Source organism: Aplidium turbinatum, chromosome 17 (assembly GCF_918807975.1).
Source record: "Aplidium turbinatum chromosome 17, kaAplTurb1.1, whole genome shotgun sequence".
Classification (NCBI taxonomy): domain Eukaryota; kingdom Metazoa; phylum Chordata; class Ascidiacea; order Aplousobranchia; family Polyclinidae; genus Aplidium; species Aplidium turbinatum.
The window spans coordinates 18,363,463-18,380,414 of record NC_137488.1 but is presented as its reverse complement, the minus strand read 5'-3'; the positions used below and the strand labels follow the sequence as shown (position 1 = coordinate 18,380,414).

The window sequence follows — 16,952 nt, the reverse complement described above, 5'->3', positions numbered from 1 at the left end:
GTCGTATTTTAACGAAGTAATAAAGAACTAAAATTGCTATTTGGAGACGTATAAAGGATGGGTTAACATGCAACAAGCAAAAACTTCACTCTGTCAATCTACGTGACCAGAATTGCGTCAGTAGTACAAAGCCTCTTTAAGTAAGCAAAGTGAGAATGAAGCTTCCAAAAAGCCCTTTTCAGTGTAAAGATGGCACTCAAGGACATGATGGGATTTAAGTTACTGTTTGAACCCAGTTTTAAACTGCGGTTACATTTCATGTTACTGCAAATTTAAACTGATAAATTTAAGCATCTCGGAGAAGAAACTACTTCATACGAGCACACACCCTGCTATGCAACGTACATCAGGCATGCACAACATGTGGCTGCAGGATGATTCAAATATATTTTACACTTGCATTCTGTAGTAACAATGTTTGGCTTATTAATTCGATGATAAATAAGCACGGATTAACTTTCAAATCTAACAATGAGATATTGTGGTACGCTCCTTTGGCGGTTGCCTTTAGGACAATTAGTTTCATTTCATTCCCATCCGAATAATATCAGTTATCCGATAGTCGCTTTATAGAAACGGTGCAACGTTTGCTAGCGGCTTGAAAAATGTTTTTTGCGCCCATGCACCATTTTCAGTTGTGCAGGCCTACCGTACATACTGAGTATATTACATCACACTTCCAAGCATGGATGGTGTGTTTATGTTGGCACTGTGCTAGTAGAGACCGCTCATCAACTTACCGTCGATACGTCTGCCTTATCATCCTCCTGCCGAGACAGGCGAGCACTGCTGGGGATGGTGGCGGAGTTGGAGTATTTCTTTTCTATCTCTGAGCTCAGTGGTGTGAGGAGGGCCTGTGAAGCATATAGATTACAATTGGCAACAAACGAACCTTTGGTTTGGACTGGATGTGGCGAACCGATAAAAATGGTAACAACAAAAACACCCATACTTGCATAATGCCCAATAATAATAATAATTTGAGTACACCAATTGAGTACAAAATAGCGTCAATAAGTCTCTATAATTGGCGACTTTCAGCCAACTGTCGCAATTCTTCCGGGCTGTGGTCTGTAAAAGATCGAACCCTTCGAGTGAAAGTTTGTGCTGGACTGCTGGTCTTCCTTTATTTTGTTTGCAGTTGCTCAGTTTTGATAATATAATAGTTCATCATAAAGTCAGTTTATTGGATGTAGTGTTCTACAATTCAACCCGAGAAGTGACGTTTGCTGATTTGTTGAAGCTGCCCATTGCAACAGTCCATTGGCGTGGTTAGGTGTACCAACGTTAGTTATTGTACGAATCCTGAGTTTGCACCGGCCTTATAAACCTTCGCTATCACGCAGGGTTTCAACGAAGACCTCAACTTCAAAAAATGTTTGTGGAATAAATACCGTTAATGTTTGCATAAGTGCGATTAAAAATTTCTTCACATTTCAACATTTCTATGATCTCACAATGAATCAGCTGATCTCTTATTTGCATTGAAACGCTCTATTTCTTGCTGATGGCTGAACTTTTGTTCAGTGCAAGTCGAATGTAAGCGATCATGGCTACTTCGAGAGACAGAGTTTACACACTAAAGCAAGAGAACAGATTGCAATGCTGTTTCTCATCAGATCATAATGGCTTCTATTTGTCAGGATAATCTCTTATGTGCTGCACCTTTTTCATGGCTTTCTGCAGCTCCTGGGGCCAGTGGTGCTTCACCATATTGTGCGATACCAAGATCTCCTTGAAATCGCTCTGGTTGTCAGCTTCAACCGCGAAGTACGAAGTCCTCTCCGACAATCTGCAAACAACCAGACAAAAATGTGCTTTAAATACTAAGCCAATACAAGGTGCATTAGAAATTTCGGCGTACCAGAAAGGAAAACAAACGCTTATTCAAGCAAATTCTACACACAGAAAACGTTAGATTTCGGTTTCAATGTTAGGCCACCTGATTACAATTCAACTTTTCAGATCAAGCATGACAAATCATACCAGTTAAAACCTTCGAACGTGATTTAAAAAAAAACACTTTGATTCGAAAGTTGCTTCAATCACTTGGCAACGAACTTCACATCAAATCCAGTGAAGATCATTCAATGACGTCACCGGGCTTTGTGATACCATCAACATGACGACGTATTTGCTAGATGAGATATCGCTACCCAGACAGCAAATTAACCGTTTTTCACGTAGATTCAACGTCGGCAAACGTTGTGAAAAACGGTCGATTTGATGTCTGGGAACTTACTTCGCAAAGATGACACCTTTGCTCTTTGGCTTCTTGTGAATAATATGAAGGATCCTCCCGGGAGGATACAAGGCTTCATGCTCAACCATGTCCTCGCATCTTCCGAAGTCATTGATCAGGGATTGTTCTACGTCACGTCCACCATGCTGCGATCAAGACAACTTGAATGTGCAGTCAAGCAAGATGTCTTACGATATTTTAAGTATAAATAATGAAATAAACGCTGATATCTCTCAATCTTTGTTCTGGTTTCTCGATGTTATTGAGGATGAAAAGCTAGACAGACCCACCCTTCATTTAGGATGCAACCGAACGATCAAACATAGTAAGTACTTTTTTTAAATACTTTTAGTGTTTGAGGGTCCATTTGAAATAAGACAGCACAGAAGTCGTTTTACAGTAGCGAAAACTGTCAATGTATTTTACAAGTCACCGAACCTAGCTAATTTAATTTACTTTATCCGAGATTTAACACAGTGATTCTAGGTATGATTTTAAAAATGTGAAGACCGTCTGTAGGCGTTAAATCAACGTGAAAAACACAAACTATGTTGAACATAATAACTAATCATCAAGGGCCACTTACTGGGTCATCACTGAACAGACAATGGCGGTCCTCCGTTGCTTTGAACAAGTTCCCGAAAATGATCCGATACTTTGGTAAGTGGGTCCTCTTCAGAAGATCAACAATATCATTCCTCATCCTCCCCAGCTGAGGCAATCCCATCCTGATGATCATATCCTTCCCATAGACAGCAGTGTTGATGTAATTCTTCGAACCTTCCATGGCAGATAGGCTAAACAAAGCAAGCTATTAAACTAATGTTTAGCAAACGTTTCAAATACAAGACCCGTCAGTTTCCGCAGGTAAAACGTAAAACTTAAATAACCAGAGCTAAACCGAACATAGAAGTTGTTTCACCATGTTGTTTCTCTGTAATGTAGCTAACACATTGGCAATTGTTGTAAACAAATTTAACGAAGCGTCATATCCACCAACATTGTATTCTATTTCCACGAGAAAAATAAAAGCAATATCGTAAATCCGTATAAGACACAGTTTCAATAAATTGGTAAAGTCGTTGAAGAATCTTCAGCAAAACAGTTGATAATATAACTTCGATTACATTGAAGCCGACCCCGTCCTTCCAACATCTCACATAACTATCGTTGATTTAACGCAACGTGAGGTTAAAGGAATGTAGATAATAATTGAGTGGAAAGAATGAACAAAGTAATTACGTCAATACGGTGCAAGTTTACGAGGCCAATGTATATATCAATTTACTGCCAGCCGGGAAAAGTAAAGAAACACTATAGATGTGCTGTCTTTTATGTGCACCCAAGCTTGGAACATATATGCCAGACCGGTTTAACACGGGCGCTCAAATAAAACACTAATATTGCTGACAAATCAGTTTTTTTTACATGGATTCAACGTCTGCAAAAGCTGAACCGATGTACAAAAGACTGATTCCCGGCTGAGACGGGGCGTCCTATCAGAAACAAGTTGAACTGTTTGAAGTACTTCAATTTTGGCTTTAACAATATCGCAGGTTTACTCAATCTTCGTTGAAAATGCTAGAACTGTGTGCATGTGTGCCAAGGAAGGGATTTGAACCAACGTCTCCAGATCATGGCAACACACAGTCACAGAGTTGTACACATGAAGCAAGCGTGCCATCAGCGAGCACCCACCTCAACAAGCCACCTGGTGGTGAGTACGCATAGCACACAAGGTCAGGGTAGAGAGGTCGGAGCACGATGGCGAGTATAGAAGCAACCCCAGCCCCAAGGGAGTGGCCTGAAATCATAGGGCAATCGTAGGAAAATGTGAAATTTAAACGCTTGACATGATTTAATCAACTTTTTATGTTAAACAAGATTGCAGAGGCCAATAAAATTGAAACGGTTGTCACTTTGTGTTTTAAACACAATTCGTTAAAAAGTATAAGGGGGTTTGGATAATAATGCAATATCCTAGAAAAGTTTAGCGTTTCTTGTAAATTATGAGACATATCAAGATAAAGATGACATTTCTTACTGACAGTAAATAAATTCTTATGTTTGCAAATGTTGTTGCAGTAGCGCAACAGTACAACCATCGGTCACATTCCTTGACGCAACATCGTCTACTTCCACTTAATAAAAATCGTAGGACAACGTGGGGGTGCCACTATATGGTACCCGGTCAGTTGGTCGACAGGACAATTGGTCGACAGACAATTGGTCGACAAGACAGTTGGTCGACAGGACGTTAGGTCGACAGAACGATTCATTTTAGGGTTAGGGTTAGTTAACTAGGGTTAGTTAACCTAACTCTAACCCTAACCCTAAAATGAATCGTTCTGTCGACCTAACGTCCTGTCGACCAAATGTCTGTCGACCAATTGTCCTGTCGACCAAATGTCTGTCGACCAATCGACCGTGCACCCCACTATATAGATAGGCTACTTAAGATCGATAATCAAAGACAACAAATCGACCGTTTAATGCATTGTTTCAACGTCTGCAGAGATATCGTTGTGTAAACTAAGCGCATAAAAGTGGTCATTGTTAACATTCGTTAAGCGTCTGGCGAAGTTGAGACATCATTGTGAGTCATCCTTCCTCTAATCTCCACCACAAGGCATCCATGTCAGTCTACTTCCCACTCGCTTTGCGTTGATGGAAAGCGACATCATAACGATGCAAATTGATGCAAGACACCGCAAAACTGACATTCAAACACCACTGTACTTATAGTTGTTGCAAGCCTGGCTATGAATATTTCGAGGCGCCAAGTAACTACAGACAAAATCTGCAGACGTTGAAACAAAGTGAAAAGGACGAAATTTGGCTAGATTTGCAAAAATAAATGCTAAGTGAGATATGATAGAGATTTACAAGTTGCTGCAAATAAATGTACTATAAATTGAAACACAATGTACAGTACATAACTGCTGAAAAGATCACAATTAAAAGAAAAAAACTTTGTTGCGCAATAATAGCATCACAGCAAAGGGGGGGGGGGGGGGGGGCTGCAAAAGGGGGGCGGCTTTTCTATGGTCTTCAAATCAAGCACCCACTCTCAAACTGCTAGATATGCACATTGCTGTATGTGTTATGACAGTCGCATATCAACAAGCTACAATTAGTAATGTTTTAGCAGTATCTTGGTGATTAGCTCAGATCAAGCGGCGCTGGTTCAAGATCAAGCAGCGCAAGTTCGAATCTCGTGATATACGCTCGAGCAACGCACGTTAAGGACTTTTCTCCATTCAGCAGCAACTAATAGATGAAATAAATTTCCCGCTACAACATTCAAATAATTGAAAACTTTGTCAATCTCGGTAACCGGCCCTGCGTCAAAAGCCTCTACAGTCCACAAGTATGCGAAACTACTGGGAATAACCTATCAAGGCTTTGTCAGTACGAGGATAAAGAATCAAAAACCAAACCAACCAGCCGCCGCTGAAAACAAGTCCAGCATATGAATTATGAATCGTATTAACTTTGCCTCACCCACGAGCACAAGGTGGTAGTCTTTTGTACCACGTGACAGGTCATGCCCGAATGCTTGCGAAAGAATCATTTCGTCGACGAGCTTCTCTTTCAAGTGCATTGCCGCTTTCATGATCCCCTGGTGGAAGACAAGGGCCTTTGTTAATCCACATTGTTAAGTTCCGTCGTAATAGTTTAGCTACCGAGTGACAATGTGACTACAGCATTCGCATTTAACATCGAATCTGCAATAGCAAGTAACTACAACTTTTTCAGACTCGTTGTACAGATCGTATCATGGCATGCTTGGAAATTCACAAACAAATATTCAACAATGCTTCGCTGTGACAAAACAATACACCAAACCCGAAAGGACAGACTGAATGTGTGTAGATTTCATTAGCTTGTCGTTGTGGAGTTATCCGCATACAAGAACCAACGTGAAAACTGAATAGGTTTACACAAACCTCTGGAGTGCCGGTTAAATAAAACTCAACGTGCCTTATTTAGCTCACGGCTGTAGTTTGCCGTGTTTAAACTACACTATAGGATAGAAAGTTTCCAAGTTAAAATCGCAGATGAATCGGCAAAACCAATGGCGAAAAGAGCTCTAAAATAATTCCATTCATTCTCTCACCACCGTTGGTTTAAAAAATGAAAAAAAAAATCAATAAAATACATCCCAACAGAAAGCGCATAATTAATGAGATTATAAAGGCTTGCTAGTATTGAACAGTGCACCAGTGCAAGAGCTTTCGCTCATATGAACGTGAAACCCAAACGTTTCCACATAGATTCAACGGTTGCAGACGCCGCTTTACCGTCGATCACAACTTTCAATCAATGACGTTTGACATAATATTTGCATTCGTTGGAACACGTCCGCACCTAATAATCCTAGATGCATATACGGAAGCAAGGTTGTCCCGTTGTGGCCTTTATAGATCGCTATGGCTTGCCCTTGGAAATAGCTTCCAATAAAACCCTATCAAGAAATGAGAAAGACATCAGGGCTCACCTTGTGACATTTCCACGACCCGTCAACGCCATCACAGGACATACAAACCGGTGTGGCGACCATGTCGGTCAAGGCGTCCAGTTCGCTCAACGTTCCTCGCACGGTGACAACAATAGCTTTCTTGTCGTGGTCAACACACACGAAGAACGGCTGTTTGTATAACTACCAAAAAATACAGATGTTTATGAGCAATAGGTAAAAGCAACGACTGCGTTTTTTAAAATTAATTATGTGTTTCATGGCGGCAACATTAAAAAAGGGATATACATAAGCGTTTGATTTTTTTTCCAGTTTACTACTAATTGATGATGATTATGTGCTTGATCTGATTCAGATGTTGGCGATCATGGTCTTCCAAACCTCTCTGTCATTTGGCATCCTTATAAAATCGGTAGTTTTGATTGTTGTGTTTGCCAATTCCTGAAATTTGTCGCTACTTTTCTTTTCTGTCCAACTGATCTTCAACATTCTTCTGAGAAACCACATCTCACCAGCCTCTAATCTTTTCTTCACTAACTTGTACTAACTAACGATCGTTAAAAATTGGAAGAAAACGTATGCAATCCATAATTGGTGGGCTTTCAAGCATGACAATAAACAGGATTGCCAAGATAGTGTTGTCAACTGAAGTGAAATCATAAATCGGTCGCGAAAATTTCAATACTCAGCCCACATTATTACACAATCACTATAAACATTACATCATAAGACAAGCTATTTGATGATTGCCTTCGATTTAAACAGAACAAGTGAATATGAACAAAAAAAATCACTCGTCAAATGCAAATGGCCACAATTAGCAATACATCATTTACTGCAGGTACGTTATATGTGGTGCAGGTCATATTAAAAATGCAATTATATACGTGTTAAATTTAAACTTTAAACCATCCACAACACGTTTCGCGACAAAACATGAATTTGCGTCAATGCAAGATCACTTACGTCATTATCCCATGACGCAAACACCATGTCAGAGTCGTTGACGTTGCCTTTCAGTGACCTCAGCACGGAGGATGTCTGACACTTACAGCAGCAGCTGTCATTTTCAATCACGGTCCCTGAAAACCTTCTCCGGTCATCACCCCTGCCACAGTGCCTGCAATGGCAGCATGGATTAACAACGATATGTTCGGATCTCGCTATGATTCGTCGACTTTGGAGATGTACAGCACAAGTACATTCATTTAGCTCAGGGTTCAAAACTCAGAACCTCAAAACCAACTGGCAACGTTATTTCCAGAGGAACTCATAGAAATAGGGTTGCCAGTTGCTATCTCTCGGGCACTGTGTCTTCACCAATTACGCCCACCCAAACTATTGCACTTTGGGTTGAGGCAAAACGATGTTTTTAACACCTACTGTTGCCTGATGTCGTACCTCGACCGAGTGATTGAAAGCCTACTTGGCTATGTCACTGCTTTGTCAATTGATGATAGTTTAAAAAGACATCCACATCTTTTGCGCATGATGCTTTCACATACATACCAGACAGCAAAATCCGTTATTTTTACATTGATTCGACGTCTGACGGATTTTGCTGTCTGGGAACTGTCTGCAAGAAACTACCTTCGATAACTAAGTTGAAGTTGCCGAGTCCGTGCACACACATGCCAAAAACATTGCACAAGATTCACTAATACGCTGGAATTTAAAGATAAATTGGTCAAGAAAAAGGACGCGATTCTTTGCAATCACTAAAAAACATATACCAAATTGTTGGCCAAGCTCATTAGATAGCACAAAAACCAGGCTTTAGAAAAAGCATGTACACACAGAGACAGCCACACGAGTGGAAAAATAATCTGAATTAAAAAAACTCGTTGATTTTGAGGGTGGTTTCCTCGGGTCTGCTACTATTCGGCTAGTCCGATTCGGCTGGTCCGATTCGGCTAGTCCGATTCGGCTGCAGTCTTTTTCGGCTGGTTCGTTGGATTTACTTAAGGATTTTGTTGGATTACAGAAGGATTAAGGTTAGATTTTCAAAAATTTTCCGAATAGGGAACTAGCCGAGCAAGACTGTACCCGAATAGGGAACTAGCCGAATCGGACCAGCCGAATCGGACTAGCCGAATTGGACTAGCCGAAACGAGCCATTCCGAGTTTCCTCCTACTGTACTGATGCTATTTACACAAGAACTCCCAAGACATGTAACCACGCATAATGATTGGATTTAACGAAAGTGGATTTACACAAAGTTCATGTGCGAATATGCTTGCGCAGGAATCAGAAAATATGAAAGGAATCCATTAATTATTAATCCAATCATGCCAGGAAGCCGAACTGCATAAAACCGTGTGAAAATAAAGATTACAAAGATGATCTAAGAGGGCCGGCTTTGTAAGGTACCTTGTGTGGATTGTTATCAATTATTTATTGCAAATCATAGAGATGTGCTGAGATGCAGACAGATAAGGCAAGTAGAGATTCAAGCAGCGCTACACGGCTGCCAGAAACACCACGTTGACAACACAGCACGACTCTTTTCAAAGAGTTCTTCACCAAAACTCCACCGTTTTTGCAAAACCATAGCTACAATTTTAAACAAAGTAACATACAAAGCGAACACCACAGACCTTTCAAGTAACTAGGGATTTGTGGCTTACATTTACATAAAATTTAAAGCGTCAAGGTAAAAAATGAAGGAATAACTTTAATCACTTACAAGCATTGACTCAGGAGCTTGCAAATTCCTGTTCCCGGATTATAGACGAGATAGAAAAGTGGGCCGTATGAGGCGATGGCATAATTGCAAAAATAGATTAAGTTTTCGTAGCGTTGCTTGTTGTTCTGCGCGGAAGCAAACGTTTCAGTTGCAACAACCAGAAAAAAAGATCAGGTTATATATTACGGAGCTACTTTATAGCTCTGCTGTGTGCTCAAAACAGTATTATGGATTTACATGAAAAGTAATTCTGATAGCTTGTCATGTCATCTTCTTCTTCTTTAACTGAACGCCATGTCAATATCCCAAACAACAAACCCGTCATTTTTATAGACCAATTTAAACGTCTGCAGACGTTAAATCAATGTAAAAATGACGGATTTTGCTGTCTGGGTTAAAGATGGCACGTTATCTATTGATGATGTTTAATTAGCATTGTTGCATCACAAAATGACAGAGCAACTGTCGCCTCAATCATGGAAGTAATTCTTGTTATGGCAACTCAGTTTGCATGATGTCATAAAAAAAAAAAATATTCAATAACTTTGATGTATTACATCACGTGTTTCATGAAATTCGCACTTTACATTGAAAATATGACATCATACAATTTTAGTGACTTAAATCACAATTTTAAGACATACTATGAAAGATTAATTGAAAGCGCTGTTTATATACGCAACTCACAACAGAGTTTGGATCATAATACGCTGTGTGATTGGAGATAGGTCTACCGCATAAAAACTCTTCCACTTCATTATCCTGCAAAAGAGATATTATACTTAGTATATATTTAACTCTATTATGACGGCAAAATAGCGAAAAGAAGCACACAAGGCAAGCAGAGTTGACCGCCTCCCACTGTCATGAGCTGCTTTCATTGTAACTGATCGTTTCAACAACTTTGTGACGTGTGTAGTTTGCGCCATGCTTTTGTGGTGAATACTCAAAACGAACCACCAAGTATTTAAACGCATGCAACTAGGCGTTCAAGTCAAACCATTGCAGTGAGATTGTGACGTCATGATGTCATGACGTCACGTCGCTATAACACCACAGAGATGTCATCAATCCGTAATAACTGAGTCGCATAAGAGATCTTATTCCTAAGTTCAGTGTGTCATAAAATAGTGCAATACTTAAATTATCATGCAATAGTGACATGCCAATATTATACATTCCATGCAATAAGCGAGGTCATGAAACTTTAAAGTGAACTGTAAAACTTGGTAATTTATCCTCGTGTAGGCAAAATCATAAAACAACCAACATGAACACTTGAGCTAATCATAACCCAGCTGGGTAATCTATATTTCCTTTATTTACTTATCACCCAGACAACCTTCACAATCAAGTGTTTGAGAAGACCACATCTTTGTAAGTGGCTGAATAGAAAATATGCACGAAAACGTAGTCAATGAAATCATTCTTGATTCAACATGCGATGAATTTCAAATAATTACCTTGATGGTTATTCGTGCGTAATAAATTACTTCAAGCACAAAAGTAACACCTACTGTGTTCATCCAGCAAAATATGTCTTTTTTGCAATAATTCAACCAAAGCAGACGTTGAAGCTGTGGAAAAAAGACACATTTTGCCAACTGACATAACAACGACAAGCAATGAAGTTTAAAAAGTCAAAGACAAGGGAAAACAAAGCAGTTACTTGCATGATTTGCTTGCACCAGCAGTCCTGTGAAAGATCAAGTAAATGGTTTAATTCCCAGACAACAAAATCTATCACTTTTACATTGATGCAACGTCTGCAGACGTTGAATCAATGTAAAAATGATGGATTTTGCTGTCTGGGTTAAACAAATTAAACCAGACCTACAAAGGCTCTACAACTGTCATGCAATTCGACAAGTTTTCAATTTGTTTTGCAATGTATCAGTTGATTTTATGTAAGTTGAGTGACTACATAATATATGCAATAACCTGGCAATGTCAAGTGAACTTTCAACAACATGCAGATGTATTAACAACCTCATTTAATGCGTCTATCGTAAGATGAGCATTTCATGAACATGTTAGAAATTGTCAGTATATTGTGCAAACAACTCTTCTTGTTTACAGCCTTTGACAATTTTGAAAAATTAGTTGCAATGGAATAAGGACCAAATTTGTGTTACTGGTGTGCTATGATGTTGTGAACTGTTCGTCATAGCACATGGCTAGGGAACTATGTTCCGAAATCTAGTGCAATCCTCCGCTATTACCACAGCGAACTAGCAGCATCAGACTAAAACAAGTCGTTAGTCATTTGTAAAATAAACAACGATCATGCTGCTAAAAGCGAAACTCAATCTATTGCACAAGGATTAAGGATTGTTGTTGAACATAACATAAAGTTTTAATTCTCAATCAAATAGTATGTAATTAATTAAACTACCATTCAACGTTTTATAGGCAGAGAAAACTTTTTCTCAAACCGTAGAAAATTTCATTATCAGATCCTATATAACGTTGAATGGTAGTTTAATTAATTATTTCTGAAAGTTCCTTGGTTTCATATTATCTAAATAGTAAGTAAGCCATGCATTGAGATGGCACTGCTAGTAAAAAATGATGAATCAATATTTAATACAGTAGTATAAAAAATCACTTCATTTAGAAATTAGGTTTCAAAATATTAGAGTTTGCTGGCTGCTGTACAATTCAATTGAGACCTTTGCTGCTGAGCTTATTTCGTAAGTACCTTTGGCTGAAAGAAACGTTCTACCAGGCTACGAACTCAAGGTTGGGCACTGGCTAGCACAACAAACATGTGCAATTTGTGCATTTCAGTATTTGAAGCGACCTACTGTCGTGGCAATCATTATCTGTCGGCATCGCTAAATACCGGAATGGCCCGTTTCGGCGAGTCCGATTCGGCGAGTATGATTCGGAGAGTTCCCTATTCGGAGATTTTTTGAAAATCCAACAACGCCTTGTGTTTATTTAGAGAATTTTGTATTTTATTCCACAATATCGTTTCTTTTGCATTCGGACATAGAAACATTAATTGAATTGAAATTTAGCGAAAAATGAAAAGCGAATTAAATTTATTTTTGAGCTATTAAATTAAAATGTTTGCTCACATAAAATTGACATGTATCCTGCGTCGCTGTCTGTGAGCAAACGAATTTTGGATTTTATTTTTATTTTTTTATAATTTTGATTTTCAAAAAATCTCCAAATAGGGAACTCTCCGAAAAAGGCTGTCTCCGAATCGAACTCGCCGAATAGTAGCAGACCCCTAAATACCTCCCGAACGACCAGCTCTTGTTTATTCAACTTGAAGTTTATGGTCAAAGTTATATGTCGCGTTCTTGGGTAAAAAGGCGAAACAAACTTGCATGGGTAGCCAAACAGCCACGTTTAAAAACCAACTACATTGGGAGGGGTGTACAAAGAGATACAACTGACCAAAATGTTTTATAAAAGATACAAGAAGGCCACCACTCAAGTATTAAAGTCCAGCAAAATCAAAACTTAAATCGTTTCATTACCTAATTCAAAACAATAAGACAAGCTCCTCAGCGTCCAAAACAATTACCCCTTTACAAAAATCGAAATGTCTTTCTTAAAGCATCAGTCGTAAACAGAAATAATGTTTTTAATGGTGCGTTCTAGCAAAGGCCTATAATTTGTGTAAGTGGACACGGTTGACGCAGTCTTTCGCTTTCACACAAATTTAAAGTCAAAACAGCACAAAGCGAATGTGGTCAAACGCACAATATCTGAATGACAATTTGCTTTCAACCATGACCAACAAAAGTCTTATATCAGTTTTTGCGGTCAGGTTTGCTTGTATAATTCATTCATCTACTACATATAAGGCCTTGAGAGTGTGATGGAAGTTTATACTCCAAGCGCTCAAGTCACTTCTCTGTCATACAACATGCACCGCAATAGTGTTTTTGCTTTTTGTGATGCTTGACCTGTTTTATTATTTTAATTTATTCCCATGTACAATCCGTCCTTTTCATAATTATTCGTCATCAGCGTGCTTCACCCATGAGCATATTCTCTGCTTTGTATTTTTTGCGAGTGGCCTACCTTCACTGTTAAACCGCACTGCTAATGAGTTGGTAGCATTTTAAGAGGTTGCAACTTTTGTCCATAGAGTAATCTAATCCACTTTCACGACATACGCTATTTAAACAGCGACAAATTCGTAAAATAAACAATAGAACGGCACAAGGACTGCAAACTTTCATTAACAACACAGGTAAAATTCGGAGCCAGGCGTTATCTAAACAGCTTAGAAACTGTCTTAATATCACCACATGCAAAGTAGAACAAGCTGGCATTCCAAAATAAACTTCGTATGAAGCCTTATGAAAAAAAACGTCACCAATGTTAGTACAAGGCTTATCAAAATAACCATTTTCAAACAAGCAAAGCCATACCGAAATATAATGCCAGAAGAAAATAAGCTTTGTGAGCAAACACTCGTAAAAATTCACAAAATCCAAACCTACAGATAAAACCTTGTTGGACTCCGAGCATTGTTGTTTGTGACGCAATAATATCAACCCGGCTAACAGGTCGGAGGGGATCACGTCAAGATCTCGAAAGAAGTCTCGGAGAAGATGAGACACTTCATCTAATGCCACCTGGTCAATGCAAATTGCACATTGTTAAATGCACAACTTCACAGGAAGATGTGAATACAATTGCAAACACGATAACAGAGCAGCTGGTTCATGTTTCCTCCTGCCGACCTACAGCACAACACATTGCATTTCGTTTACACACAGAGATATTTTGCTGGATAAAACGACAATGATGAGTTTGTTACAATATACAGCTTTTGAAAGCGGCGAAAGCTACACATTCAAAAGCAAAGTGGCTTAAGTTAAACAGTCACTTGGTAATTTTATTGCTTTTATGCCATTGACGTAAAAGTTGACTTTACTTGAGGTTGTAGGAAACGAATTTTCGTTATTCGACATGAAACAAAATGGAACCCTTTAAAAAAAAATCGAAACGAAACAAAAGAACTTTGCATTCAAACGAAATTCGTTTCGGAAATTAGCTTTAAGCATTTAAATGGCTGACAGTTAGTACGTCTGTAAAAGAACACGACACAAAGTGACACATTTTGAAACGACACTTTCTACTTTCGGATATTTTCGTGTACAAAGTTTTCATTTAAAACACAAATCTTCATTAAACAGTTTTTTTATACACAGCACAAAGGAATTTGATTCGAAATAAACTGTTTTAAAAATCTCTCAAACAGCCTTAAATTTTGCATCATTTAAAACCATCTTTTAGACGCTAAATTGATGTGAAAATGCAACTTTTGTTGGCAGAGTAATCAACAAACCTGAGTATTTTGTGAGTCTCTCATGCAGCAGCAGCACCTTCTAAGGCTAGCATGCCATGATTGTTGCAGCGTTACTTCAAATTCACTTCTGGAAAAGAGATTTGCAAAATTATGGAATTGTGCCACTGCGCAATATTTAAGGTTTTTAAAATCAGGATTATGTGTATCAAACAGTAAGCACTGTGTGAACCAAAAAACCTATACCAAACGAAAATTCAAACAGTTCTGCTGAGCACAGCTTCCACCATCATTCATGACCTACATAAGTATCAAGATTGAGTGCACAATCAATCAAGTTCAGGTTTAAAGCTAATAAAATATTTCTTGTTTCATGCATTTGGCAAGCAACAAAGCGATATGCCACAACGTACAATGGCACGTTGCGTCCTGAAAAATCCAGTTACTGCATGAAAGCCACCGGTTACGCATGACAAGTTTTTGACGACATAATAAGTTGGCGGCGGAAACTTTCTACTTACCTGAGCGCATCCATGTGGGTGGTTGACACGAGGGACGGACGTTCAGAGGCTTTCTTCATCTTATAGAACGAATAACCGGTCGTATCGTAAGCGCAACACGCTACCAGCATCACAATAAGTAACAAAGTGAAGTTGATAGCCACAATTGCTGCGGACAAAGTTAAAAAGGTTTGTTAGACTCGAGCGATAAAGGAAAATTCATAGATCTTCAAGTTAAAAGTGATTCTGATCAAAATTATAAATTTAAACTACACCATCATGACAGTAACTAGCTACCAGTGCAAAATGAAATAAGTCCGTCAACTGTCAAAATATCCTCAGGTTAGTTTGCACAGGTTATGATGTACGCCATTAAGCATCAGTGTCATTGCAATATCGATTCCAAGAAACAGTCTCATGTTGTAGTGATGATGATATCTGACGAGTGACGACGTATCAGAGCCAACATCAACGTCCTTGTAACCAATTGTCAACTCCAAAAACAAGTCACGACTCACGAGTAAGAAAATATCAACTTCAAAGCAACATAATTGAATAAATTTTACACAACCAACAGACCACTCAAAAGTAACAACCTTCAAAACGTAATCACGTGCTTCGTTTTACGACTTACGAGTAAGGCATTTCCAAGGTAATTTTCAGATAAAATTCATTATAATTATTTTTCATGACACGTCAATCATATTCTCGCATTACATCAGAAAATGCCTTAAAGCTATAACAACAACTTAAGCATTAGTGATCTTATAACAAAAGAAAATGGAACAAAATTCGTTTGTTCGCAAACAATTCCCTTAATAGCGTTCTCTAATTTGAACTTCCTGTGTACTCAAGCAAAGCACAAAACGTCAGTGAAGCAATAAACCATCTTGTTTGTTGTTAATTTTACTTTCAATTTCATCAGATGAACGTAGCAACTAGTGCTAGAAACGAAAACAAATCCTTGACGCATGAACCTCAAAGCTTGGACCCCGTTAACCCGGAATGGCCCGATTCGGTGAGTCCGATCCCTATTCGGTGATTTTTTCTATTATTTTTTTTAAATTATCGGGTACCGTAGCCTAATTATTATCATTGCCGTTTTAGGGTTAGGGGATAGGGTTAGAGGTTAGAAACTCACCGAATTGGACTCACCGAATAGTAGCAGACCCCCGTTAACCAATGCCAATTTGTTGTTGTCCCAGAAACTTCATTTAACAACACATCTTCCCTACCTGCTTATTCTTTTAAAAATATCTTGACTTGCGCAAAACATTATACGGGAATAATTGATTTACAATTCTAGAAAGATCAGATTGATCTCAAACTTTTGAACAACACTGTCATGTAATGGAATGCACAACTATGGGGAATAAATAAAACAATTCGTTCAACTCCATAGCATGTACTGCGGGTAGTCGGCCAAAAAAAGTCTGTTCGTTCCTTATTTATATGCATATAATGACACACCTCGGAAGACATTAGAGGTGCCTAGAGCAATGCTAACATAAAATAGATTTTTCTGCTCGTACAAAAACTGCTCCGACAAATGGTCACACATCATGGTGTCGTGTGGTAAGTTCATGGCTTTTTTAGTTGTAAATCTGAACGCGGTCAACACTTTCGACAAACCGCATATTTGGATTTGTTTCTGGATGAAGTTGGTAAGTTTTTCGGAAAACTTTTTATAACTTTCTGAACAAGAAGGTAAGCCACGTGGAAGATTTAAGGAATAAAGTGCGTTAACTTACATAGAGCAAAATAA

At 38.7% G+C, this 16,952-nt stretch overlaps 1 protein-coding gene across 2 annotated transcripts in view; it reads right to left on the bottom strand.

Moving 5' to 3' along the window:
• Positions 1-16,952, bottom strand: part of LOC145786681 (diacylglycerol lipase-alpha-like) — a 28,909-nt gene that overhangs the window by 5,985 nt on the left and 5,972 nt on the right. The window contains exons 6-19 of one of the 2 annotated variants that reach the window (XM_082598393.1): positions 15,209-15,356; positions 14,730-14,817; positions 13,879-14,013; positions 11,079-11,105; positions 10,097-10,171; positions 9,410-9,534; positions 7,689-7,842; positions 6,744-6,905; positions 5,747-5,864; positions 3,941-4,046; positions 2,829-3,039; positions 2,243-2,388; positions 1,666-1,792; positions 741-854 (exon numbers count right to left, since the gene is read on the bottom strand). In XM_082598393.1, coding sequence (XP_082454519.1) covers positions 741-854; positions 1,666-1,792; positions 2,243-2,388; positions 2,829-3,039; positions 3,941-4,046; positions 5,747-5,864; positions 6,744-6,905; positions 7,689-7,842; positions 9,410-9,534; positions 10,097-10,171; positions 11,079-11,105; positions 13,879-14,013; positions 14,730-14,817; positions 15,209-15,356 — 1,736 coding nt within the window. The remainder of the gene's footprint in view (positions 1-740; positions 855-1,665; positions 1,793-2,242; positions 2,389-2,828; positions 3,040-3,940; positions 4,047-5,746; positions 5,865-6,743; positions 6,906-7,688; positions 7,843-9,409; positions 9,535-10,096; positions 10,172-11,078; positions 11,106-13,878; positions 14,014-14,729; positions 14,818-15,208; positions 15,357-16,952) is intronic. The other variant, XM_082598394.1, reaches the window with a different exon arrangement.